At 42.8% G+C, this 27,891-nt stretch overlaps 3 protein-coding genes across 4 annotated transcripts in view; 1 reads left to right on the top strand and 2 right to left on the bottom strand.

The window, feature by feature from the left end:
- CUL4A (cullin 4A) overlaps window positions 1-5,779 on the bottom strand; it is a 36,770-nt gene extending 30,991 nt beyond the window's left edge. The window contains exons 1-3 of one of the 2 annotated variants that reach the window (XM_068678927.1): window positions 5,192-5,779; window positions 4,831-4,946; window positions 345-448 (exon numbers count right to left, since the gene is read on the bottom strand). In XM_068678927.1, the coding sequence (XP_068535028.1) occupies window positions 345-448; window positions 4,831-4,946; window positions 5,192-5,372 (401 nt within the window). In that variant the 5' untranslated portion in view covers window positions 5,373-5,779. The remainder of the gene's footprint in view (window positions 1-344; window positions 449-4,830; window positions 4,947-5,191) is intronic. The other variant, XM_068678916.1, reaches the window with a different exon arrangement.
- Window positions 5,780-5,967: 188 nt separating this feature from the next.
- Window positions 5,968-16,799, top strand: PCID2 (PCI domain containing 2). The gene is made up of 14 exons (XM_068678953.1): window positions 5,968-6,122; window positions 6,830-6,919; window positions 7,529-7,602; window positions 8,317-8,384; window positions 8,915-8,954; window positions 9,439-9,493; window positions 10,844-10,947; window positions 11,707-11,782; window positions 11,904-12,045; window positions 12,445-12,545; window positions 14,152-14,225; window positions 14,398-14,523; window positions 14,748-14,871; window positions 15,856-16,799. Exons 1-14 carry the CDS (start codon window positions 6,087-6,089, stop codon window positions 15,943-15,945), a joined length of 1,200 nt encoding a protein of 399 aa, XP_068535054.1. The 5' UTR covers window positions 5,968-6,086; the 3' UTR covers window positions 15,946-16,799.
- Window positions 16,800-17,113: 314 nt separating this feature from the next.
- PROZ (protein Z, vitamin K dependent plasma glycoprotein) lies at window positions 17,114-27,234 on the bottom strand. The gene is made up of 8 exons (XM_068678941.1): window positions 24,498-27,234; window positions 22,419-22,582; window positions 21,906-21,930; window positions 20,930-21,043; window positions 19,642-19,773; window positions 18,595-18,680; window positions 18,385-18,508; window positions 17,114-17,850 (listed from the first exon to the last, which is right to left on the bottom strand). Exons 1-8 carry the CDS (start codon window positions 24,562-24,564, stop codon window positions 17,339-17,341), a joined length of 1,224 nt encoding a protein of 407 aa, XP_068535042.1. The 5' UTR covers window positions 24,565-27,234; the 3' UTR covers window positions 17,114-17,338.
- Window positions 27,235-27,891: the final 657 nt, after the last annotated feature.

The following is a 27,891-nucleotide window of genomic DNA, read 5'->3' as shown; positions in this document are numbered from 1 at the left end:
TGTTGAACACCTCTGCTACATATTGGCACTGAGTAGCACTTATAATTAGCCATACAGACAGGTGTGCTTTGTATATTTTTACTTAGACTGACAGTGCTACTGAAATTTTCTAGATTAGCTGTAAAATTTGGATTCCTACTAAAATAAATGGTTGTCACCACGCTACTTCTCTGTATGCAAAAAATATTTACCCAGATGACTGAAGTTGCATATGGTGGACTTGAAAATATTTAAGTCATAAATACACAACCTCAAATAACACTGACATTTTGAAAAAACTGTTATTTGGAAAAAAAAAGTTTTAAACCCAAATCTAACCATATCTGTGCACAGGAAAAGGATATTCTCTAAATTGAAGAATTTGTGCTTTCACGTGATCTTCACAGACTTGTCGCAGCTGTTTGTACAGTGTAGCAGAGACTTTATAAGAACAGAGATTTTCAACAGCCTAAAACCAAAAAAGTTGAGATGAGATTAAAAAAAATAAATGAACTAAGATTTTCCCTGCGTTATCAAGACCAACACCAAAGAGGGGAAAAAATCAGCATTACTTGTCCAAACTACGCACCAAAATAAAGCTTATCGAAATAAAATTAGCCAAACTATGTAGAAAAACTAAGTTTTTGTGATTCCTTCCTGATTTCGGTCCCTTCTTACACTGTCAGATGTCATGCACAAGGTCCATCATCATCTCTATCATATTTCAGATGTGCTGTTAAACATTACAAGGCTTTTTTCACCCATTCTGCTCAGCAGCAGCAGTCTTTCTGTAGGTGCATTTTTTGTGCATGCCTCCACACGTGCACACCAGCATTCCTATTTATTTTATAAAAACACAGTCAAACCAAGTATTTTAATTCCTTCTCTCCATAACGTTAAGGATGAATTATTGTTGAATATTGATGCATTTCAGCATTGCTGTAGATTAAGTCTTTAATTATTTAGTGTTATTTTCATAGAGGATTAAATAAAACGGGGTTTTCATCTTTCACATTAATTAGGTGAGGTGGAAATAGCATCAGAACCAAACACTTAAACTATTGTCTCAAAATGGTAAACAAATATAGTTGGTGTCCTGTCATTTTATTAGCTTATTTCTGTTTCTACTGATACACACACTAGGTATAAGGTATATAAATCGTGAAAAAGAATGAAAGCCTTAACAATTAAAAAACAAGTTTATTTGGACCTCGTGGGATTCAGTTGAGGATTTCTTCTCCTTGCTATTTAACAACAACTCTGCCCCAAACCAAGTGTTGCTGTGGTCACTACTTTAATATGAACTGAGCTGTTACAGTTGATGTAGACTATGCTGGGACAGCTCTGACACCTCTGTAATGCTGTTGTTCAGCTATACAGCAATTACATTGTCTCACACCAACATTTTTTCCCTCACAAGAAACTGAGTGGGAATACCAAAGAGAAAACGTAGCCTCACTTGATACCACTGCCTATATTTAGATTTTGTTCCAGGCACGCTTTATTTTAACTTGTGTGCTGCATTTCAATAAACTATTTTATTAATAGACCGCAGCATCTAAAATGAATCACAATGAAGACAGACAAACACTCTGTGAGAGCTGTAAAGTTTGCAGTATTTGTGGCCATTCAGTGCTTCGTACCAAATTATCCAAAGGACTTGGACAAGAAGATAAAACCATCCCGTCTCTTCCTTTAACTTCACCTCAACTTCCTCTGTTCTGTGAGCTGGTGCTGCAGAGAACACTGCATGACACATGAAGCACTATTTCGTTTGGGTGACCAAGAGTGACCCGAAATTGTGTTCCCTTGCTCCAGAGGATCTACAGTGACATATTTTGTCGATGAACAGCATAAATGAACTCAGAGAAAGTTTCAGGATTTCCCCAGTGCTTGGTCTTTACTCAGTTCTGCTGATATTTTAGCTTTTTTGTGCGTGCCTTGTTTGTGATATAAAACGTCATGCTGCCTAATATCAGCACGTAACTCTTTGTCAAAGTACTAGTACATGACCTTCACTCTGCTTTTACTTTAGGACCACACAAACGATTGTGCTAGCACGTGAGCAGGTCAAGAGAGAGGTGAAGGGGAAAGCGGCCCTTTGGGCAGCAGCACGGGCTTGAAGCGTGCTTCAGACTGCTGCCTTATCACCTGGGTACTGCCTCTAACTAGCTGGTGCTTGCTTTTGTGACTGGTGTGGGGGGCAAGCCAGCAATTCCCTTCTTCTTCACCTCTTGTTTAATTCAGACTTGTTGCTGTCTCTCTGAAGAAACATAATTTGAATTTATTCATCTTGCACACAATTAGTCTGGGAAAAAAGCTGTAGTAATTACCACATCTACAAGGATAGGAGAGAGGGAACACTGCAGGCTCTTTGCCTACACAAACGTAGTGAAAGTTTTGAATAATGCTTTTAATGGCTTGTTTTGAGCAGTCTTCAGTTGTAGTATGCAAATTATTGCTGCTGCTTGTTCTATTTCCTCCATAGGTGTTAACATCCTGAAGAGCCTGTCTTCCAAAACACAAAACGAAAACAAACAGAAAAGTACTCATAAGGTGCCTTACACTGCTTCTTGCTTTTCTGCTCTGAAAATGGGTACATCAGGTGACCCCTGCAACAAACAGTAATCACACGCAACTATTTTTCAGACACTTTGTTATTTTTTCTGAGACATAGCCCTTCCTATCCATCCATACAGATAAAAGTCTGCTCAAGGCTCCAATGTTATTTTTTTTCCCTTCACTGCAACAATAACTTTCTCTATGCCCTCAGGAAAGGCATTTCTGCCCCATTTTGTTTTATTTAGGATCTTGTTGCAAAGGGAATTTTCTTTCTCCATTATTTTTAATCACTCGCTGCTCACTTGGCAATTCTTTGCACTGCCCCACTTTCTCTATCCCATCAAATACCAGCTACTTCTATCAAAATCTGTGCAATCCACATCCAATCCCAGACATCATTTCTATTTTAGTAGCAAAAAATTGGCTGCCGCCCTCCCATTGCTCAGTGGCTCTGCCAAGCACCTTCCTGCTTTAACCCCTGCTGGCCACGAACGCTTGGGAAGGAGTAGCCTTTGGACTTCCCACCAGGCCTTGTCACTGTTCTTCACTTTTTCCTCAGCCACAGCATCAAATTAAACAAATCAGAAAGTCCAAGAGCAGCCTGCCTACCTCACCGAGCCCCAGCAGGCTCTCACGATGCCAGAGATGCACAAAAAGCCACCCCGACAGCAAAAACAACCGGTACAAATGCAGGAATTTTCCCCGGTGGATGGCTCCGTGCTCACCAACAGGCAGTTAAAACGATCTGTAAGTACAGATCAGGTTTCCAATAGATGCTGAACTTCATCTTTTATTCCTCTGGCAGGAGAAGATGTATGCATGCACGGGCACACTCACAGCCACCACCCACTGTACAGAAATCTTGCTGATTTGCACCAGTGCCTTGCAGATTATTGGGCTGACCTTATAACGTGCAGTTTTTACAAACAAGCAGACAAACAGAAAAAACAAAAAGTACAGCTCTGCCTCCACAGCTTATCTGAAATCTCTCTCATTCTCTTCTGCCAAAACTCAAGCCTGTACCCTGGCGATTTCATACCCACATTACTATAATCTCATTTCCGAGCCTCTGAAAACAAGTTAGGTAACATTCAAAGCATCTGTGGTTTTCTCTTTTTTTTTTTAAGCTGGGCATGAAAGAGCATGATTTTTCAAATGCTCATTTTAAAACCATGAAACATGTCATGTAATTCAGACTCTGCAAACCTGTAAATATTAATAGATGAGTATATCAGTCCAGTTATCTGTTTAAAGGCATTAAATCCTATTAAGTCAATATGCATTTACATAATGAGCCATTTTAGAACCATACATTATATACCTTAACTAATCACAGAGAGAAATCTAATCAGCTCCCGAAATTCAGCCTGATTTCTTGACCACAGACCCAATGTGGACTGCTGGTTTTGTCTCCCCTTAGAGTCTCTACTTTGCAGACAACATTAAACCTATTTCTACTGAACATTAAGAAAATTTGGGGTGAGAATATTAACACCTTAAGTCCTGATCTTGCAGTGAGATCCACATTCGCAGACGAAACACCTGCACCCACAGAAAACTCGTAATTAACTTAAGCTGTGCTTAAGCAGAACTTACCACATTGGTAATTTTCATAATGACACGATCGTTGAAAAAAATTACTACTCCGGCTAAGTATCTTTATTATTTTAAATGTATATGCATGAAGAACTAAGCCATAATTAATGGAGAAAGTAGAAAGGAAGAACAGGTTTGTGACTATTTCTTTTTTTTTTTTTAATATATATTCGTCTATAGACCCTCTCCAGCAGCCCTGATGTTTCAGCAGTACTTTTTCTCTATTTCCACTAAAAAAATGAGAACTTTGATTAATATGAAAATGTACAGTGATCTGAATGAAGGTAAACTGAGAGTTTGGTGTCTGCTCAACCAAGACTCTCTCTTTCATTCTCCAAAGACGCTGAAGTCTGACTCTTGTTACAACAAATAGCTTAACATTTAATCACAGGAAAGTGAAGTTATGTAGAAAAAGGGTTATAAATTCTTTATCTGCACAACCTGGTGAAGCTAACACCCCATTTTCAGCACCTTGAAGGGGGGCACGGGATCGGAGAGGCTGAAAGCCCAGCCCTGCCCAGCCACAGCTTTCCCAGCCTCCAAATTGCTTTTTCATGGGCCCAGATGCTGGTGGCTTCCTCCAAGGAGCCTTTGATATACAAAACTGCAAAAAAACTGAGCGTGAACAGCGCACGGGGACGATGCGGGTGACACCCAACCCCCCCCATAAGAAAACCACCTCACGGGTGTTACCTGGTAGAGCTCCTCGAGGTTGTAGCGGATGGAAACGCTGCTCTGGATGGCCCCCACGGCGTCGTGAAGTTTCTGCCAGGTGTCCTGCGTGTAGTTATCGGGCAGCTTGGGCCTTTCTGCCGAGACACAGGGCGCGGGGCGCTGCCAGCGGGCGGGGAGGGGGTGGGGGGGGCAGGGCCCTGCGGAGCCATCTTACCCCCCCCACAACCCCCCCCCTTCGCTACCATCCCGGGGGTGCCAGGCGAGGCAGTGACACCGCGATAAGCGCCTGTCCCCACTCATATCGCGATAAGGGGCATTAGGGAGCCCCCCACACACACACGTTGTAAACAAGGGGGGGGAGCGGGCAGCTGGCACCCACCTCTGAAGTTCTTGATGACCAGTTTCTTGGACGGGGCGGTGGTGGCGGAGCCGCCTCCTCCTCCTCCTCCTCCCCCTCCTCCCCGGCTGCTGCTGCTGGCGGTGGCGGCGAGCTTGGTGAGCCCGTTGGTGTGCCCCACCAGCGCCGACAAGTGCGGCTTCTTCTGCGCCTCGTCCGCCATCTCCGCCCCGGGCGCCGTGTCCGGCCGGGGCAAGGCGCTGGGCTGGGCTGGGACGCCTGGACCCGCCTCCTCCTCCTCCTCCTGCTGCTTCTCCTCCTCCTCCTCCTCCTCTACCCGCCCCCACGGCCCCAGCGGTCACCGGCAAGCGCCCGCCTCCCCCCCGCGGCGCCCCGGCCGCCGTCTGGCCGCCTCCCGGCCGCTGGGCGGTGCGGGCAGGGGCAGCCCCAAACACAAAATGGCTCCCGGGCGCTCCCCGCCATGGCAATCCCCCCTTTATGGGGGTGAAGGGGAGGCCGGGGAGCTGCGGGGGATGGTTTAGGAGCGGTGCTTTCAGGCGCTGTGTGTTCAACAAGAGTAGGGGGGGGTGGGGTGAAGCCACCGGAGGCGCCTCAGAGCCGAGCGGCGAAACCACCCGCCCCGTGCCCCTCCACCCCGCCTACTGACGCGCCGCGCGCCCCGCCGCACGTGGTCCCTGCCAGGCCCCGCCCCCCGCGCGCCCCCCTTGGCTGCCGGCGCGAGGCCACGCCCCCCGCGCGCCGCCGGGGGCGGGAAAGAGGCGCGGCGGGAGACCACGTGACCCCGGCGGGCTGGGGGCGGGAGGGGGTGGCTCTGTCTCCGCTGGGCGCCGTGCAGGAAGTGACGTAGCGATTGCCGGAAGTGCCGTGCTGGGCGGCGCCATGATGGCGGGCGGGCTGTGAGGAGGGCGGCTGCGGCATGGCGCACATCACCATCAACCAGTACCTGCAGCAGGTGGGCCGGGGGGGGGCCGGGCCGCTCCTTTCCTCACGGGCTGCCTCCCCGCGGGGCTCCTGGTGGTCTCTGGCACAGCCGGGAGCGGCTCCGGGGGTGGCCCTGTGGGGGGTGCTTCTGGAGGGCTCCCCGCCCGGGGCCTCACTGCGCTGTCTGTAAGCCCTGAGGGGAAAAGAGGTCTGCTTCGTGTGTGGGAACCCTGTGCCAAGCGGGAAAGACCGCAGGCTGTAAAGGAGCCGCGAAAGCAGCACAAGATAGGAAATATAAAGCCAGCTGCTTCAGCTCTTTCAGAGATTTTTGTTGATTTATTTGAGCAAAGGAAAGTTGGTTTTGATTTTTTCCTCTTTTTTTCATGTTAAATGCTAAGTCTGTATGAAATCCGAGTGCAAATCCTGCAAATTTTTCTTTATATTAAAAATTCCCCCTGCAGTATCACAAGCAGTAGTCCCCAGGGATGGCTCACGCCTTCACACACGTGTTCAATGCCCATAAGTCCAACTGGAACTAAAAAGCTTCTATAAAGCTTCTTCACAGCTGCTCCTTTATGGCACTAAACCCATATAAGTTTTAAACCTTTAAAACTCATATTTGAAAAGGTATTGAGGTGGATGAACACCGTTTACAAGCAGGTGGCTTATGTAGTGACCAGGAAACATGTTGTATGGCTGCAGCTGGAATTCATTATGTGATGTGCTTTCCTTGGGCAGGTACAAGAAGCCATTGACAGCAGAGATGGACAATTTTGTGCAGAATTGGTATCGTTTAAACACCCTCATGTCGCAAACCCAAGGCTTCAGGTAAGAACCTGTTACACTGCAAGAATCTCTTCTTGACATTCCTTTTGTTCGCCTTTCAGTTTTCCTAGCTCTCTGTATGCCTTCCTGCCCACTGGGGATAAACCTCAGGAATCTGTTTTGTAGCCCAAAGCGGGATCCCCTTGTAGATTAGTTCCCCTTTCTTTTTACAAGCATATATTATATTTCCATTTTTGTCCTGGGTGGTTTTATGTGTTCCACTTGGAATTTTCTGGATTTTTGTTTGGAATTTTTGGAATTAGTTTTCTGAATAGAATCCTGAAGGTCTGCTACGGCCAGGTCTACATCAGTAAAATCAGGGGTGTGGCAGAATGGAAGCGAATATAAAAAGCAAAACAGTAGGTAGTAAGGCTCTGGTGCTTGTGCTATGTGTATTGCTGGTGTTTTTATTTAAGACTTTATATTCTGGTTGTGTAGGCAAAATGCACACTGTAACAATTCATTACACTGTGATTATTAATATAATTAGGGTTCTGATAGATTGCGAAGACACGTATGCATAAGACTGCCACAATGAAATATCCATTGCACCAGAAATAGAACATCATGTAGAAGTTCTCTTCGTGATTTATTGATTTATTCTGTCCTTAGCTTCCATCTCCAGAGGAGAAGTGTCAACAAGTGTTGGAACCACCGTATGATGAAATGTTTGCAGCCCACTTAAGGTAAAGATGGACCAGGAACAGGCAAGTCGGTTGTGAGGCATCCAGCAGGGATGGGAAAACTAAGTGTACTTAGCTATTTTTTACGGGCTTATATCTGAAGGCTTGGTATTTAGGACTGCAGGAAATAAAGGCCTTCCTTTTCTTTTCCACATGAAGTTTTCTTTATGTACCTGATAGTCCCCTCTACATGGTCATTGGCACAGCTTTGGCATTGGTGCTTCTTGTTTCCTTTGCTCTGCTTTTACTAGCTACACGAAAATTTAGAGTGAAGTAAGTAGGGGAAATAAACATTAAAAAAAGGTAAACTGGGTCATAAAAGTACTCCTAAGTCAGCTTGAATGCCTGAGTAATTTTGTGAGGTTTTTAATACAAAGAAATTCTATGTTGTATTAACATTGTCTTTAGTTCACTTTCAAAAGTCCTGGAAATATTTAACTATGCTAGTCTTGGTGAGACTTTCAATAAGAATTAGCATGTTACAGTTCTTTCTGTACGTACTGCAGAAACAAATCCCTGTTCTTGGATCAGTTTTCTGCAGCTATCAAACTCGGTGCTGTGTTGAAATACTTAGCTGTTCTCTTAGGAACCTTTCTAATCCTATTACTGTATCTCCTTTAATTAAACTGTAAAGCCTGTACCTGCTAAAAGGTACAACAACAACAATTGTCTTACGTATGTATTTTTGGATGTGCTAATGCTCCTTTTCTTTGACAGATGTACTTACGCCGTTGGAAACCATGACTTTATAGAAGCATACAAGTGCCAAACAGTTATCGTTCAATATCCTTTTCATAAACATTGTATATTTTTTTCAGATTAGCTGTTTTTTTGTACAGTAAGTTATCTGTACCCCTTTTAGAATGTAGTCTGCTTCCAAATATGCTTTAGTTATTTAGATCCTTAAACAAGGAAATCCAGGCAGGCTTTTCTCTTTTGAATTTTCTGTGGGACTGTGAAAGAATGTGCCTCTTGCCTGTAAAATAGAAAGTTATTTTCTCATAGAGAATAAGAGAACCTCAAATCATTAATACACATCCCAGTTTGTCCCTGGCTATAGGGAAGATCCTGATAAAGAAAGCTGCTGTCTTATCTCTAAGTGACCAATGTTTTTCATTGCTACTGCAGCACCAAGAGCATGTGGCTGTGCTCACATTCTTCCCTAGTGTCTTTTCACCCTTATTTCTTATCTCCTTGCTGCTTTGTTTGCTTCTGCCCTTTCATATAGCACGTAGTATGTGGTGTGACAACTCCTCTGTTTTTTAAGTCTGTGCTTCATTTCGTAGTGTTTTAAATTCTCCTAAATGCAATACATCTTTCCTGCGAGCATTTCAGGCACATAAAGAAGAAAACTGGTAAGTGTATCATAGAGACTTGCTGCAAAACTAGACTCTCATCTTTCACTAGTATAATAGAGTAATCAAACTAAAATTATGCCTACAGTTTTTAGTTACCCCAGCGATACTGAGATGCAGCCTGATTGTTTTTGCTGCCTGAGTTTTTAGGCCCAAAAGTGTGAGAACTAAACATCTAAGCTTAAGTATTTAGGATATCAATAAGCAAACGTGAAGAATTTGTTCAAAGTGAGATTTTTTTTTAAAGCCATTAGCAGCCTTTTATTTCACTGTGTTCTGGAATTAATTCTTCTGTTAGTGTAGGACTCGGAAATGCTGAGCTCTTGAAGACTTTCCCTTTCTTAAAAAATGTGTTCTTGTTTACTTAAAGATTCATGTATATTCTTCTAGCTTTATGACCAAGTAGCAAGAAAAAAAACTGTTTCTAATGTCTTTTTACTGCATCATTTGCATTTACTAAGCACGCTGTGCCTTACTTTTCCAGGGCCTTGCCTATTATGTATGCTGTAGCCCTCGATCTTCGAATTTTTGCTAATAATGTAAGTAGAACAGATTAATAACCTCATTATTTTTTATCTGTTACAAGTTTCTGTGGTGGAAAGATTTTTACTTGATTCCATAGCCTAATTTTGCTCATTAGTGTCTAATTTGTTGTTCAAGGTTTTGTTAATACACTAAATTTATCCCATCCTATTATAAAACTAGGTTGCTGAGTCTGCCTGACTCTCGATTGCAGCTTTAACTGGAGGGGTTCTGGGCACCTGCACGCAACTCACAGCTTAGAGCATATAAAATGATTAAGCACTTGTCTTTAGAGAATAGCACGATGGTATAACTTGTGGTTTCTGTGTGTTATCCTTGGGGTTTTTGCCTTTCAAAGGGTGGAGATGCACAAGGCAACAGAGCTAATCTAAGCACTCACTGCATCTTGTGAGGGAAACTTTTCCTTCGTTTCTCTCTTCCCTTTGTGTGTGTTGCTTTTGATGCTCATTGCAGCCCTTGCTGAGTCAGTACAACGGCTGGCAACCAAAAAAAAAAATAAAAGGGAAAGCGGGGTTAGTTTTGAATGTTATCTTTTAGCCTTAGTATATTCAAAACGTGGGTGCAAAGACTTCTGCAGCAGAGGATGTATTTGCATTTCTTGTCCTTACGTTTCAGCTAACGAGAATGCAAGTGTTAGAGTAAAGCTTTCTAGAAGGCACATAGCAACAATCCACTCACTGTTTTTTCCCAGTCTTTGTTGTTTTAATTCCTTATTTGTTAGTGTATGGTTCTTTTCCACTTCACATGAACAGTGCTGCCAACTGTTACCATGACTCTGTAGCATGTGTGTTCCTTTCTCTTGAAAATCTCAGGTCGCAGCAGTGTGAATTACTACTAGATAATGTTGAATGTAGGTTAGAAATAAAATCTGGTCCTTCTGGTTGTAAAGAGAAGCTTGATTATAATTTTTAAAACTCAGATTTAATAACCGGGGAAATATTTTTATTTGCTCTTGTTTATAAGACGTCTCTTTTTTTGCTTGATTTTTGGACTTTAAAACTTGAATTGGAGTGTTAATGCTCCAGTTCAGCTGTAAGATGATCCTTCTGAGAGCTGCAATAAGTTTCTTGGTGCTGAAGGTAAAAGTGAACAGTGCTGTTCTCAAAGTTCTCAACCAGCTGCTCTGCCTTGAATCTGGTACAGGGTGTTTAGGAACCCCTTCCAAGTGTGGGTTGTGTTTTTTTGAGTACTTCTGTTCTGTCAGCTTGACTACTATCAAGATTTGGGGGTTGGTAAGAGGTAATATCTGTTGTTATAATGCTTTATAAAATGCTGTATTAAGGAACCAAGCTGTTTATGGTCCAGTGAACCAGAGTTATGCGTTGTTTCTTGCTGTGTAACGTTAGGCAGATCAACAGCTCATGAAGAAAGGGAAAAGCAAAGTCGGCGACATGTTGGAAAAAGCAGCAGAGCTGCTGATGAGCTGCTTCCGAGTCTGTGCCAGTGACACGTAAGTGAAAGATGCTCCATACAACTTGGGACTGCTAAATTGTTAAGAGCTTAATGAACTTTACGTAAGTTTTCTCCACTTACTAAGTTGCTTACATATTTGGGTAAGAATGAACACTTCTGAGGCTTGTTTCCTCTCATTTATGGTCTTTTCTCTCTTGACTGTTAACTACAGCTGGAGAGGCCTCCCTCAGGTTTAAGCTTCCTAGCAGATGTGATTGGGAGGGACTGACTGTGTCCTTGTCTCTCAGGGAAGGCGCTTAACCCTTCTGTGCTCTCTTGAAGTTTGCTTCAATGCAATTAGACTGGGAAGAGGTGACTTTGGTTTCCAGTCTTAGCAATTTAGCACTTTCCAGGTGGAGAAAATGCTTTTTTATTTATTTTTTAACCCCTCAACCATCTTTCACCATGAATATTACAAGCAACTGCTGTCCTAGTGTGTGTGTTACCTGCAGACCGGGGGGAGGATTCTGCTGCAGATGAATAACATTCTACGTGACATCTCATTATGTTGGGAAGAAATGCAGCAGAGTTGTTCGAAAGTTAAGATTGGAGCACATTCTGTTTTGCCAGTACTGGCGTGGTTTAAGACAAGGAGTTTGGCCTTGGCATTTATGTTCAGACACTCATTTTTATCCTAAAAAAAATAATAATCCATGAAATATCTAGAGATGGAATTAACCATAAAAACAAAGTCACTGTTTCCTTACAATGTTCAGTACTAGCAGCTTGTTTTTTTTTTTTTCTATTCCTATGACAGTCGAGCAGGCATTGAAGATTCCAAAAAGTGGGGCATGTTGTTTCTCGTGAATCAGCTGTTCAAAATTTATTTTAAGGTAGGGTTCAAGTCTTATAAGCTATTTTGTGAGTCAAATTCACCCTTTTTTTTTTTTTTTTTTACATGATGTTGCATATCCACCATTTCTGAGTACAACACAACTTTATTTTTTTTAACAGATCAACAAGCTCCATCTATGTAAACCCTTAATTAGAGCAATTGACAGCTCAAACCTGAAGGACGAATACAGTATGGCACAGCGAGTTACATACAGATACTACGTCGGACGCAAAGCCATGTTTGACAGTGACTTTAAGCAAGGTACTGTGTGGTGGTAAGACAGATTTAAGCTGTTGCAGCTTGTCGTGAGCTCTGGCTTATGGTGTGTGTGTGGCTCAAAACGTGTGCAGAAGGTGCAGTTCTGTTTGTGTTGATGACAGAAAAGTTGTGCTGGTACTAATAATATGAGTGAATTGAGCAGAAAATTCCAATATCGTTTGTAGCTGTTACATCAGACATCTAGGTACTGACAAATTTTATTTTCCTTTCTGAAACAAGACTACTTTTCTTGTAATACCTTGTCTTTTTTTTTTTTAAATATAATTTCAAATATAGCCTTGAGCTAGAAATGGGCATTGAGCACAGAATTTGGAGTACAGATTTAATCAATTTTTTGTTGTTGACTCTTGTAACTAGCACTGCTTTTATTTGTGCCTGCAGCTGAAGAGTACCTGTCCTTTGCCTTTGAGCACTGTCACCGCTCAAGCCAGAAGAACAAAAGAATGATTTTGATCTACCTGCTGCCAGTGAAAATGTTGTTGGTGAGTAAATGCTGCTCTTCCAAATCACTTTTTGTGAGGCAAAAAAGCAAACTGAAACTCAGGATGGCTCTTCTGTTTGTTGTTTTTTTTTCCCTCTCCCCCATAAACACCAGTATATGTGAACTTTGTTATAGAGCTTCTGTGTTAACCCATTTGAGGCATATCAAGAACCACATTGTGTTTGGGTTTTGAAGAAATCAGTGAAGACTGGTTCCCTGCTCACTTCATCTTTTTGTTAAAAGAATTAAGCGCATCTCTGCTTCTTGTTCATGGCCTTCCCCATTTCCATGCCTTTTCCCATTCTGGTGTAACTGAGGAGACAAGAACAAGATTTTACAATGTTTCCTGTTCCTGGCCCTGTTACCAGACTTACTCACAGAGAATGTTTTTTTTTCTTTTTTTTTGTTTTGTTTTGTGTTTTTTTTATCATCCACTTAAGAGAGTTCCCATCTTCCACCCTTGTCCCAGCCTGCTCATGACCATTCTCCCTTTTTCCCCTTTGTGCTCCCTTTTCCATCCCTTGCAGCCTCAATTCATTTTCTTTGCAGCTGTCTCCTGATGGAGGAAATTTCCCGTGTGTAAGGGAGACGCATAGTGGCTATCAGAATTGGCTTCTGCTCTTGTTTGTTGTCTGAGTGGTTATTTTCAGATCAGTCAATGGGAAGGTTGATAAAGCCACCAGCCTTCCCTAAGCTGCTGGGTCCTGTGGGGCCTGAGATAACTGCAGCTTCTCTGTAGCAGCTCTAGCGTTTGAGAGGCACTGAAGAATCTGGATAAAGGTCATTGTTTTTACAGTTGCTTTTTAAAATCACATTCCAAACATTAACACTAACCTTAAAACTCTACTAAAATAGCTTGGGTGGTGGTGTTTTTTCAACCTTATTTTTGTTCCTAGCAGCTCTCAGTAAACATGCAGCAGGGTTCTGCTGTCAGTTAATCCTCCAACCAGGAGAGGAGTTACCAACAACAGAGCAGGATGGTAACTAAATTTAAAGGCTGACCAAGTCAGTGTGCCATCTGATCTCCACTGTGCAAGGGGAGGAAAAAAAACAAACCAAAGTTTCTTTTTGATAGCCCACGTGGTTCAGACTTACCTGATGTAACAAGGAGAATTTTGTTTCTTTAAATTTAAAATGTCTTTTCTCCCTCTCTCTGACATTTGAATGTCCATATGGGGGCGTGGTGAAGAAAAAATCTGGTATAGGCTGAGGTGGCACTTGACAGTGCTGAAGCACTGCCTGTATTATTAGGAATGCTTGGGATTCCCACAGTTACTTTGTTTGAAGATGAGATCATACAACTGTAACGTAAAATGTGGAGCTGTCTAAGCCTTGTGTCACAGGATCTTGATTTCACAAGTTTGGTAACTGTTCTGCAACACTTGGAAATATTAAGAGACTCCCAAAACCGTGATAAAGAGTTATTGTGAGTTGAGTTGCAGGAAGTTTGGCAGCGCAAGGGGTTGTCCTACAAATACTTCTACTTAATTCTTGTTCTGCAGGGAAAAAAATAGTAGTTAAACACGTGCCTGTTTCTCTGACAAATATTTTTATAGTTTATGTTGAAAACGCGCTTGACTTTATCCTGGAAAACATTTATTTTTCAGGGCCATATGCCAACGGTTCAGCTCTTAAAAAAGTACGACCTCATGCAGTTTGCTGAAGTAACAAAGGCTGTGAGGTACGGTGGTTATTTTATTGCATTGTGCATTAGTTCAAGAAGCCTTAACTAAAAGGCATTTGTTTGGGATAACTTAAGGAAAGAAAGGGAAGGATATTCTTACCAAGTCCTGCAGCTTCTTTTCTTAATAGGGCGAGACCTTCTCACGTATTCATTTCTTCCACCCTTTTAGTGAAGGCAATCTTCTCCTACTGAACGACGCTCTGACAAAGCATGAGACCTTCTTCATTCGATGCGGAATCTTTCTTATCCTGGAGAAGCTGAAAATCATCACGTACAGAAATCTCTTTAAGAAAGTGTAAGCATAATAAAAAAAAATTACTTGTTTTGCAAAAGTGGACATAATATGGTTTTACCTCGGACTGAGATGTATATGTTCCTTAGCTCTCTGTAGGAGGGCAGAATTCCTGTTGAAGTGAATCTATAATAGAAAGGCCATTTTACTAAGAACCAGAATTTCTAAGTGATTGTTTCCCAATAACAGATTTTCTGTTGTTTGTTTTTTTTTTTTTTTCCTTTCAGATATTTACTCCTCAAAACGCATCAACTATCGCTAGATGCCTTTCTGATTGCCCTGAAATTCATGCAAGTAGATGATGTTGACATTGATGAAGTCCAGTGCATTTTAGCTAACCTTATTTACATGGTATGTGCTGCTCACTTATTGTTTTGTCCTTCCAGACTCCAGGCAGTAAAAAATATTAGGCAGAGAGTGAAAGTTTGTTACTAAAATATATCAGTAATCCTAGCTTGTGTATAAAAGTTGATTAATATGTGCCCAAATGGCAAATGTTTTCATTTGCCCAGGGGAATTCCTCTAATTCCTGCCTCTTTTGCAGGAACCACTTAAAATTGCAGTTGAATTCTGCGTTACAGATCCAGTACTGACTTTTCTATGAAGAATAAATATTCATTTCAAAATGGAAAAAATTCTAACTGGGACCAGAAAGGGATTTGTTCTCCTGCATTTGAAGTAGGAGACTTTTGATGTTCTAACATCAGAAAAAATAAAAACACGTTTCTTGGTTTCACATTTGTCTAAATGGGTCTTAACTACTCATGAATAGATATGGGCTTGCAATCTATAGATTTCTGATCTGTTAAAAGTTTTGGAGCAGCATTACAGTGTCAGCAAGAAAATGAGCTGCTTCTCTGTTTCTGAAGCATTATTTGGTGACCTCAGAGTAACAAAGGGTGGGATTAGGTGACTGGAAGATTTCTATCAGTGCTGTAACCCTCCATGTCTAAAAAAGAAGAATTATGGATTTTTGTTTTTAAATTTGGAATAGTGATTGATCAAAATCCTAATTTTAAAGTGAGCAAGAATAAATTTAGAAACACTTCTCCAGAGCTCTTCAGGGAAATATAAGCAAACCAGGAGGGGGCCCTGGCAACAGGCAGTCCGACAGCACCGTTAGTATGCAAACATGGTTATGGTTCCAGCTTTCTGCTTGCTGCGTGAGGTGACCCACTTACATAAATCGGATCCTTCCGGACACCAAGTACAGCAATGCAGTGGTGATTGAGTACGTGCACGTAGCTTTGTTTGATTTAGCCTGATGACAGGTGAGGTATAGGCGTTGCGTTACCAGCTGCCAGTACTAACAAGTGTGTTTCTTTCTCCTGCCAGGGTCATATTAAAGGCTATATATCTCACCAGCATCAAAAACTTGTCGTCAGTAAGCAGAACCCATTTCCTGCGCTGTCAACGGTGTGTTGAGTGTTGCATCTTAGCCGTGCAAGTACTTTTCAGACACACGGCTCGCCCGGTGGAGCTGCTCCTAATCAACCAGGGAACATTGTAAATGACCTGGGTCATGTCCAGGACTGGAATACCAGGAACTGTTTGTGGCTCCTTTCCCAGAATGACCAAGGCTGCCAGTGTAACAAAGTGCATTGGAATGAAATACTCACTTTTCAGTGATAGTTTCTGCAGGCTTTCTAGAGCATTTGAAGTATCTCGTGAAGAAATAAAAGCAAAGCATTCCAAACTCCTTCCAAAGTACTTAAAAGCTGTTATGAAGTACTATGTGTTACTATCTCAGCATTTATCTTCCGGAAAAGAAAAGTATCATCCTTTGGTACATATACTAATCCAACTTTCAGGGTGGAAATAACGTTTTCTTTTATGGTCTCCACTTCCTAAAACTCTTTGATAATCTCGGTGGTCTCAAATACACTTTTCAAGCCTTCTCTAAAAGCTAGAGAAGTTGTGCTTGATACCGAAAGCTTTGCAGTTTCAGTGATACTTACAAGTTCAACTAAATGTGATTTGTTTTTTTTTTTTTTTTTTGGTCTGTAGTTGCTCAGATATGTTTTTGTTTTTAATTCCTTTATTGTTTTGATTAAATTTTGTTACGATGAACAAAAAAGCATATCTAAGTAATTTATCCATACACTGTTTTATTCTATTTCTGGGGAAAAGACTGCCACTGGGTCCATTGTTTTACATGTTCCTTGTGTGTGTGTTCTGTGTTTTTTTTTGGGGGGTGGGGAGGAGGAAGAGTACAACATACCTTTGTGTGTTGTGATGGGATTTTTTTTAATAAAGAAAATAAAACATTTTTCCCCCTCTTTGGGAGTCTAGTTTTTATTTTACCCAGTTACTGAATTATGATTTATGATTAAAAACACAGCTGCCATGGATGAGGGAGAAGAACTTTTTGGTGTTATGAGAGAGTCAAGTCCTGTATCAACACTTAAAGGCTTGGAGTGTTCTTGGTCTTCTTAAGTTTTACTTGTATAGATGCTGAAATAAGAATATGGGTTTACTGATCCACGTTTCAAGGGAATAAGAATTAAAAAGACTTACTTCCTTCTAGTAACATTTAAAAGCACAGAAAAGCATCAATACTTTTTGAGTTTTAGAGCGAACAGTCCTAGGAAACTTAGAGTTCAGTCAATTTATTAGTAAAACACCTACAGTTAATGTGCCATGGCTTTCACGGTGTTATGTGTCAACAGAGGAAGGAAGGACAAAGGGACTTCTCCACGTGAATTGGAGTTAAATTGGTATCATCGTTGCAACTTCTAGTGCTGCAAGTGGTGATAGAGTCAAATGTGTCTACTGGCTGCCTCCAAAGGTGGTTGATAGGGGTTTGGTTGTGTTTGTCTCACTTCATTTTGTGTTTAAGCCATATCATGTATCTCGCAGTGTTGGTAAATAGAAACGTTTTTCTGTCAGCATCTTCTAGCGGCCAGGGTCCCAGGATGCCAGTCAGAAACCACGTGCCCTTATACTTGGTGGCCATGAAGCTTCCTCCAGTCAGCTGTTTGTCCGTGGCCTCCTGGATGTGTCCACAAAACTGCCTGTTTGTGAGGCTTACGTTGAGGATTTGTTCACAGTCCTCTGTAGGAAGGTAGGAAACCTGCAGCTCCTCACCTTGAACTTCATTGCCTTTTCTTTTCCAGCCGCTGACCGTACCCGCCAATTTGGGAATCAAAACATGTTCTGCAAAGTCTCTTTCAGGGATGCATACAGGAAGCTGGTGGGTGTTGCACTCAACGTGCTCGTGGAGTTGTAGTAACGCAATGTTGTTCTCGCCGGTGTCCTCATCGTACCGGATGTGTATGTGTTTCTCGTGAACGCGCATTACCCTCTCAGTTCCACATGTTCTGTTGTGCCCTGTGAAGCAATGACATGTTCGGTGCCCTTAAGAATATCAGAGACTTGAAAACAGCATATAAATTGATAACAACTGTGAGTTGTGCTGAGAAATATGTACAGCAGAGAAATGAAACATGGTGAAGGTAAATTAGGAATGACAGCTTTTCAACGTTGCATAGCAGCATGCATAATTTCAGAGGGGAAGGACAAATACCCAACACCAGCAGTAAATTTTGGCATGAAACATTTCTTTTTTGGGGGGAGGAAGGGTAGTGATCTCCAAATGAACCTAGTTTAGCATATCTCTAAATGCTGAGCCAGCCCTTGTGAGTGCCTTAGAGAAGTACTGGTCTTTCTGCTTGGCTTCTTGAGAGGCATAGGACAGCTGTAGTTCTAACTCAATACTCATTTAAGATGCTTAAATGAGATGCCAGCAGATTTATACACTACAACAATATTTTTGGTGCAGCAGAAATTTTAGTAAGCTGTTTTTGAAAGTAGCTTAACAGTGTTGAAACGTGCTACAACAAAAGGAAAGGTTTCATCACCTACCGGCACCGACCCTGATTTCAAAATGGCTGTGCAGAAGGGCACACTCTGCTGTGGTCAGGACAAAATTACTTTTCAGCAGCACTCCTCCACAGAAGCCTTTCCCTTCTGAGTTTAACAGCAGGACCTAAGAAAATACAAAAAATAAAATAAAATAATTAGCACTGTCCATATGAAAAGTTAGCCATAGATTTCATGAATTGCTAGAAATACCTGCCAAGGAAAGTGCTTGTCACGTTTCCTCAGGGTTTCGCTTATCAGATTATCCGTGTCTTGAAGTCTGCCACATGCACATTTATCTAACAAACGAATTAGAAAAAATAAAACCCTCATGCTGTAACATTTTGTGACAACTACTACCTGCAAGTATTTTAAGTATTCCTTCTTGGCTGCAGGGTTTGGATTTTGTACCAAGGAAAAGGACAATATCTCAGCTGGTGAAAATCAGAATAATTAACTTGATTTCTGTAGTAATACTAAACCATTTGAGTCATTGTGTTAGGCTTGTGGTGGCAAGCTTTTACTTTGCAACTTCCGAACTGAGGCTTCCTCTCTAGCTAACCATTAGCACAGGTTGCTTCCTCATCTTTGTATCCCGTACTTGAACTGCACTAAACACCTTATAGTTGTTGGGTATGTGGGTGCCTAGTCCTCAGTACCAAACTAGAGCTGGTTTGAAGTAAAACCCACCAAATTGCATTTAGTGTGGGCATCAAATCTTCACTAAAAGTCTGGCTGTACAGCTCCATTCCTGTTTGGCTGCCATACTTACTAATACAGACAGGACCTATGTATACTACTGTATTTTTAGTTGACCTGGTTTAAAAGTTTTAAGATTGAAAAAATGAAGAGGGCTACCATTTCAAATTAACTAACAAGGCAGCAAGTGCTGTCTTTTATTTGTAAGGTTGTTCAGTGCCTAATCTGAATCAATTGAACCTCATTCCCAAACAGGCAGGTCTTCTGTTGCTCTTTACTGACAGTTGGAGAGGAAAACCTGCACCAGTGAGTGATATTTAGAATGATGCTAGTGCTCTCTGCAGCCCCATCTGTAAATGTTCAGATCAAATATTCCTTCTTTTACCACTGCTCAGGTGTCTTTGTTGCTGATCCCTAGGTTCCTCCTTTTTATGTCCAGTTTGGAAGGTTAATGTTCTTATTTCTGGAGTCCCCAAGTGGGCTGATTGCACCTGGATATCAGATTCCCTGCCTGTCCACCTGAGCACTGTGCGTGGGCCCTACCTCCATGCTCACACCTACCTAACGCGATGCATTGCTTTTTGTCCTTCCCAAGCTCGTAGCCATCAGCACAGGAGCAACGGTACGAGTCGGTTCCTGGATAGCAGAAATGGTGACATCCTTCTTTTCCTTGGTGCCGGCATTCGTTTTTAGCTGGAGAGAACAAGCAGGGAAAAAGCATTGGGAATGGTTCAGCTGGAGTTTTCTTGCATAGCCCGAGTCCTCTTTGCTAAGCATTTTGCATTTACTCTCTTTGTATTGGGGTGGGTAGGAACTGCCTTCCTACTGTCTTCTTCACCACTTTGTTTTTACCCTCATCAGGCAGAAATTGGGCAGAGAGAGCTGCCTTTGCAGCTTCCAAAGGCTTACAGCACCCAGTACCTCCCTGCACCAGGCTGTCCACGATGCTGAGTTTTAGGGAATATTAGTACCCAAGGGTCAAACTAGGCTTTCCACGTGAACCCACAAAAGGATGCCATAAGTTTTCTCTGCTCAGTTAAGCAAAGCCCTAAGGATTCACTAAGCACCAGGGGAACCTTCTGCACTTTTTAAGAAGGCAGGTGATCAAGAAAAAGGCTAAAGTTTTCTGCTTTCCAACAAAAACAAATGTGTAGCTCCTGTTTCTCATTCTTGTGCCAAGAAAATTAAAACCAACCACTGCCACATATCAGGGGAAAAAAAAAAAAAAAAAAAAAGTATTAATCATCTCTGAAACATGGCCAGTCACCTTTCTGTGGCTGAGCAAACGCAGCTTCAGTACAAAGCAACAGGAGGAGCATTTGATCTTAGATCTAGCTCACAGGTGGAGAAGCAGCAAAGAAATTTGCATGTGATGTGGCTCTCAATGGCTCATGCGGAGCAGGTCAGGCTCCCCAGAGGGATACTCTGCCCCTCTACACTCACCTCTTGCTGCAGAAAAGGGCCCTGCTGTGCCCTGGGGGCCCTCCAGACAGGCAGAAATACCAACCTTGGGGCTAGGAAGCAAAAACTTTGGATATGAATGTGCAGGATCCATCCTGGTGTATTTTAAGGGCCAAATAATATAGAATAGAAACATGAAATTATTAGGCTTGGAAAAGCCCTCCAAGATCACCTGGTTCAACCATCCCCCTACTACCAATGTCACCCACTAAGCCATGTCCCTAAGCATATACGATAGCAATTAGACATGCAGTGGAGTGGGATTATGAACTGTATTTCAGCATACACAAGGAAACTTAGGTCAAACATCTCAGTTGGGGTAGTATCAGGGAACCACCACCACGTTGTACAAAGTGTGCATGTTAACCCCACACTGGTGGTGCCTCACCAAAGGCGCAGTCCTCCCCCTCGTAGCCCTCGGTGCAGGTGCAGGTGTAGCCACGAATGCTGTCCTCGCACACGCCGTCGTTCTGGCACGGGTTAGAGGAACATCTCTGGCCACCTGGGGAGGGACAGCCCAAAGGCTGGAATTAGGTGGAAGCCATCCCACCCTCACAGAGGCAATGAGACACGGAGCAAAGATGTTTAGTACGAGTCCTCATAACTTGCAGATCCTGGATCCACAGAACCGTCCCCTGCACTCGATGTTTTAAGGGCTTCCATGGAAAATTAATACTAATGCTGTTTTTACCACCTCCCTGTCTACTGTCTAAAACTCAGATTACGAGTGAATAAAAGCAAATCAAAAAGAAAAGAGATAAAAAGAGAGAACTGGTTGGACGCAGCAGGGATGGAGGGGATGAGGCCTAGTCACCTCGTGCCGGTGCCACAGGCCCCGTGTCCAGGAGGTGCCTGGCTGCATCGCCCCACGTCAGCATTGCCCCATGTCAGCTTTACAAGTTTATTTCTCTCCTCAGCAGCTGCCAAAGGACAGCCTCCAGAGCTTGCAGACAGCCCAGTGGCTTTTAGCACCTATTTATCTCACTTAGGTTCAAACAGTAGGTTTGTATTTGGGAGGCTGTGCTGGTAGAGCTATGCTGGTGAACTGAATCAGCAAAGACTGAATCAGACTTCCCTGTGTGTCTCTCAAACACCAAAATGCTCAGCTTACAAGGGGAAATACACCCCTTTTGCCTTGCATGCCCTGGTAGCTCTATTAGCTTATTAGACTATTAGACTTGTTTAACCCTTTCGCATCAGCCCTTCTCTTGTGTTTCTAGCCATATGACGCATAGTGACTGTGTGTTTCTTGTGGAATAAACTTCTAAAAGCTGCTGAAAACTCTTAGAAACTACATCAGACTGAAGCGTAATGTTCACAACATGCCACGACTATGAAGGAGAGAAATCAAAAGGCCAGCTTACCGTAGTAGTTATCCCAAAACATTTTCTGAAAGAAAGGGGAAATCAGATTTCAATGCTCAAATAACATCATCTTCCATAAATATTTTGGCAAAACAGAGACTTTACATGAGAGAATACACACTGCACTTTGACATTCACACAGTCACACGATTACAAATTTTGTCCTGCCATCAAGATTTGAATGACATGAGGTGTGAGGGAGGGTTTGCATCCTGCACATCGTCTTGCTACTTAAGAAGTTATAAAGGAAAAGAAACACTTCATGGGCAAGAGATAAACAGCTGAACCCTGCAGTATCATGACTTCCTTGCAAAACTGGCCAACTATTGTCTCCCTTTTGTGCAGCCACCTGGGAGGTGACCCCATCCTGTCCTGCTTGTCCCCCACTGGTGGCCAGGGCTCCTCCTTTCCCTTACCCTGCTGCTTTTTCCCCAGATGTTGCTGCTGGAGGTAGAGGTGACAGCACAAGGCGTTGCTTCATGTAAGTAAAAGGAAATTAAGTAAAATACTTACGAGCATCTCATCATTTTCAAATACTTCTCTTGCTTCCTCTTGTGTGCATCTCTCTTCAAGGCATTCTCTTTCCAAGCTGCCTTGGAGAACCTCCTCCAGAAGGAGGGAGCTGGCACGCCTGTGTCTCTTGATAACTTCATTTGCATCATCAGCTGATATAAACACTGAAACATTGCATGACAAGATGCTAATGTAAGTACTTAGGCTAGTTTCCTTTACACTTGCACTATTTTTTTTTAATCAATCTTAATAAACAGCCACATTTTACCATGAAGAGAAATCCTGACACTGTTTTCTTTTGTTTCCCACACCTCTTACAGCCCTGAGCACAAGAGTGTCCTGATCCTTTGTCAGTGCTCCCAAGTAGTAAAAAACAAAACCAAAATGAACCAAACAAAAAGGATTCAGGTCTGACTCATTGCTGAACTTTTCTGCAGAATTCCTTGTAAATACAGAGTTTTTGCATCTCCCTGCAGCAGCCTTTCCTGCTGCATATTTTATTCCTACACTGGACACACAGAGAGCTTGGTTGTGCCATGGCTACAGGAAGAGATAAATATTATTATAAAGGCAGAGGCTGTTTTGTAGGAGTCCATGGGACTTTCAGCAGAAGTGGAAGTGATTTGTATTTATTTGTGATGAAGGACCCTAACTGACGCCCTTCAGTCTGACTTCATGGAGATTTTTTGCTACCAATCATGACATGGCTCAGGGTAGCTATAAAAAAAAAGAAAAAAGTTATTCCCCAGCAATTTAAAAAAAAAGCTGTCGTATGCCATCCTTTACCCGGAAGACACCATAATCTTTCTGTATTTGTGTCAAGAGGAGGAAAATCCAAAGACATGACAGAGATCAGACCTTAAAACTCCTCTTTGCAATGATGCCCACAACAAAAACCACCTGTCAAGGGGGAAGGCTGGTGCAGTGCTGTTGCCTGTTGCCTTTGACATTAACTGGGATGTGGCTGCACATGTCAGTGTGTGTTTGTCAGCTCCCCTGTACTCAGAAAATAAACCCAATGGGGAAGGGACTGGGTTGGTTTGTTTGTTTGCTTAATATTTTTTACAGTCTTTGGGGGCCCGATGGTTTAAACAAGCAGTGATACTGGAACTGGAAAAAGTGACAGCACTGACAAAATTATTCTGAAGCTCTGTGTTGTTTCTTAGTTACACTTTTGAAGGATAGCAGATGAGCAGGAGGATTGCATGTGGTGCTAAGACAAAGCATCACATTTCTGTTTTGCATTTTGAAATGCCAGGGGGCATCATTCTCCCCTTCACAAGCAGTCACCTCCTTTCCTTCTCTCTCTCTTTTTCTTTTCTTTCTCCTTTTCTTTCTTTCTTTCTTTCTTTCTTTCTTTCTTTCTTTCTTTCTTTCTTTCTTTCTTTCTTTCTTTCTTTCTTTCTTTCTTTCTTTCTTTCTTTCTTTCTTTCTTTCTTTCCCTCTTTCCCTCTTTCCCTCTTTCCCTCTTTCCCTCTTTCCCTCTTTCCCTCTTTCCCTCTTTCCCTCTTTCCCTCTTTCCCTCTTTCCCTCTTTCCCTCCCTCCCTCTCTCTCTCTCTCTCTCTCTTTCTTTCTCTCTTTCTGTCTTTCTGTCTTTTTGTCTTTTTGTCTTTTCATTTCTCTCTCTCTCTCTTTCTCTTTCTCTTTCTTTCTTTGACAGCTCCTCCGTATTTTGGCAAACCACAGCAGATGAATACAGAAAACATGTATTTCTGCAAGCTATACTAAGTGTGCTTCTCAGCCTCTTTCATAAGACTTTTATTTTCATTTCAGCAGCAACTAGGTATATAAAACAAATTTTTCTTTAATATCTGGGACACCAGTCATCATAAGACATCATATAGCCATAAGACATCAATAATCATCATAACACCATGATGTAAATGATGGCATTACAAAATTACATTGCTTCAGTAACCTTCCATAGTTTTTACTTCAGCATATGAAAACAAAAACAGAAAAACCCCTAGACAGAAAGGAAACACAGTTTTTTGTGCTGTCAGCACAAAATTACCGATGTGTTTACAAGACCAGGAGCACAAATCAGAATTAAAGGGGCAACAAAACAAAGGCCATACCTGTCTCCTCTGTGGGAATGAAAAGGGCAGAGAGAAGGAACAACATTGTCCAAAAGCAACCTGCCATTGTTACCCTCTGCAGCTAATGGTAGCCCTGCCTGCATTCCTGCAGCTCTTTGGGGAAATTGCTAAACAGGGGATGTTAAAGTTTAAAGTCCAGCTGCTCAAGAGAAAACAAAACCTCTGAGGGCAAAGCCTGGCCGCAAAGTCAACATGTGAAAACCTCAAAAAAAAAAAAAAAAAAAAAAAAAAGGTGTTTGGTGATGCAACTTCTCTTAATGCAATGGCTGAAGGCAGAGAAGGTTTGGAAACCTACAAGTTTGGGGTATTCCTCTCATCCCCCAGCCTTCCCTTTCCCAACACCAAATGGGGAGAAATGAACAATACGAGCATTTCTTTGTGCCATACCGAAACGCTGTCACAGTCTGGATGCTGACTGCAGGGATCAGTTTTACAGTGTGGCTGCTGCACACACTGTCCCCACAAAGCTTTTCCCAAGGCAGGGCATAGAAAGTCACCTGTCCTTGGAGCTTTGCTTCACCAGTCAAATCCCAGATCCCATCAGCTTTTGACATTGCAGTGAATGAAACAAGCCTGCAGTTTCCCCCGTGGGAAATGTATCTTAAAGGATACCATCCAGTCCCCTGCCATCCTCTTTGGTGGGCTGTGAGCCAAGCTTTCTTCAGGTCTGTGGGGACAGGACAAGGGGCAATGGCCACAAGATGGAGCCCAGGAGGTTCCGCACCAACACGTGAAAGAACTTCACGGTGAGGGTGACGGAGCACTGGGACAGGCTGCCCAGGGAGGTTGTGGAGTCTCCTTCTCTGGAGATATTCAAGGCCCGTCTGGATGCCTACCTGGGCAGCCTGCTCTGAGGAACCTGCTTTGGCAGGGGGGTTGGACCTGATGATCTCTCGTGCTGCAGAAGCAGCACGGCAAGGCTGGCTCCCCTCAGCACACTGACACGAAAATCGTGTCACCACTTGATGTCAGCACAGGACTTTGCAGAACCAGGCACAGAAGTGTGCATCTGCAAACATTTATTTATTTTTTTAAGCAAACTGCTTACACGTTGCAACCCTACATCAGTGAATGTGTTCTCGTAGGCATGAGGTATTTATTCAAATCAGGTTAGCAACACCAACACAGCTTCAGAAGCTGTATTCTCCCTAGAGCTTAGTTTTCGAGCTCATGTTTTCCTTTTAGATGAAACAAGCCTTGACTGAGCAGCTGTTTGGGCCACAGTGTACTCAGCCCTGTTACGGCACCAACTTTGTTTTCTTCCCATATTGACATTATTGCAACAGGCCTTACCTTCAAACTTTCGTATTACGGAAGATTGCATAAAGAGAGGGGTTTAGAAAGGCGGTCCTTTCATCATGTTTCTTTATACTTACTAGAATTTCCTTTACCATTCCTTTAAATATCACGGTGAGCACACGGAGAGGTGTTTCATCGGTGTGCCCCCGTTGTGTCACAGCCCCTTGGCTAGCCATCAGCTGAGTGTCACCGTCACACGCTTGTGGGAAATGCACACCTCAGCTAACGAAAGGGGATGGAAATTATTTTCCAGAAGATGTCACCCCCGCACTAGGCAAATAATGAAAGCCTCCTGGAGCAGCTCCAGCCTTCAGCTCCCTGCTGCCAGCAGCCCTTGGCTGGGGGACAAGAAATGAAAGAAGAAATGATCGCTTGCTGGCAGCAGATCAGGATCAACAAAACGAGTCTGCAGCCCTCAGCCTAGCCTTAGACATCAGTCAGCCTGAAACAGGTGAATCTGATCATGTGTAGCCTTGGTCAAGAGCTAGCAGTGAGTGACACAAATTAATTTGATTTGTTTGTTGATGTACACTCTCCTTATATGAAGCACAGTCACTAGTATGCCTCTTTATAGGCAGCACTCATCCTTGTGTGTACAAAAGCCACAAAAATGCCAGGTGAAACTTGCCTAGCCAACAGAGGAGACGCATAATTTGTAAAGGGTTAATGCTTAGTGTGGTTAAAATGGGCTATACTTCAGTCAAATGTCTGGACGGTAGCCAACCAGTTCACCATATGCAGGAAAAAATAAAAAATAATAATAAAAAAGAAAGCTTTTCTTGCTGCATTTGAAGGGCATCATCATTTATAAATGCTGAAGAGACTTGCAGTCATTTTGGAGGAGCATCAGCATTGCCCTTCTGGCTTGGTTGCAGATTGCAGGACATCCCATGGGAGGAATGAAACCCCAGGAGGTTTGATTCCCTCCAGCGGATGCTGCACCCACAGGAGCTTTCCTTGAGGACTGGAGCCCAGCCACTAGGCTGTGCAAGTCTCCTGCCAGCCTGGCAGGCCAAAAAACATCTGGGAGCTACTGACATCTCTGCAGATGTGAGCTCTGACTTTTTCTATTTCTGTGCACACGTTGCTAAAAATAGTAATTGGTGTTAATATTTCAGCATGCACACTGCTAAAATAGTAAGTGCTGTTAATACTTGTTATTAAAATGAATTCATTCTTTACTTTCACCTTGGTGTTCCTTTACCTTTTCCCCCCACTTTCATCTTAATTTTGTTTCCCTACCCAAATTGCAAGCTGTAAAACTGGTTATGAAACAGCCAGAGATGGAAGAGCTTATGCACAGACACTGCCATATCGCTCAAGCTCCTGCATGCAGCTTCAGTGATAGATAAAGGGGGTTCAGTAGGGAGGCTCATTTTGCCCTAAGATGAGCTGTCCTGATCCCTCGTGAAACACTCAGAAAAAAACGCTGCTTTTTGTTTTTCCTCCTGTTTTTCTCTGATTATATCTCCCCATTGACCTTATCTGGTCTTTAGGACAAAAATGGTTAAGGACAGCTCACACAGAAACTTTGATGGAGAATTTTCAGACTAACTGCTACATCATTGACATGCTCTGAAGGGGGCAATAAGAAAATAGGAAGTGCTTGGAGCTTATCTGGAATTCAGACTTTTCAGTGCTGCTGACAGCTCTGTCCTCTCCGTGAGGACTTTAAAGGTTGACATAGGCAGAGCACCGAGAACGTAATGTGTATCTTGCCGTGTCTCTCGAGTGGGAACTACAATTTGCTGTGCAATTAAGCAGCTGTAAGTCTGTCCCTGCAGACAGAATTTGTTCTCATCTGGTACTGAACATCTGAGCAGGATGAGGCTGGTGTTTCGTTGTAGAAGCAGAAAATAACAGGTGAGGAAGGGAGAAGCTCATGTGGCCGATTCCTCTGAATACACGTTGAGCTAAAGACAGTGATTGAAGCCTGCTGAACGTTTCTGTGCCTTTCAGAATTGGTTATGAATAAATTAGGGCTGCCCAGAGCCAGGGCAAGTGGTAATGTGGGGCTGGGCAGGAGGACAGATGGACAGCAGTGAGGGGATGGGGCAGCAAGTGCAAGCTCTTT

This window comes from Anas acuta, chromosome 1 (assembly GCF_963932015.1).
Source record: "Anas acuta chromosome 1, bAnaAcu1.1, whole genome shotgun sequence".
In the NCBI taxonomy this organism is placed as follows: domain Eukaryota; kingdom Metazoa; phylum Chordata; class Aves; order Anseriformes; family Anatidae; genus Anas; species Anas acuta.
This window is presented reverse-complemented; position numbering and strand designations above follow the sequence as displayed.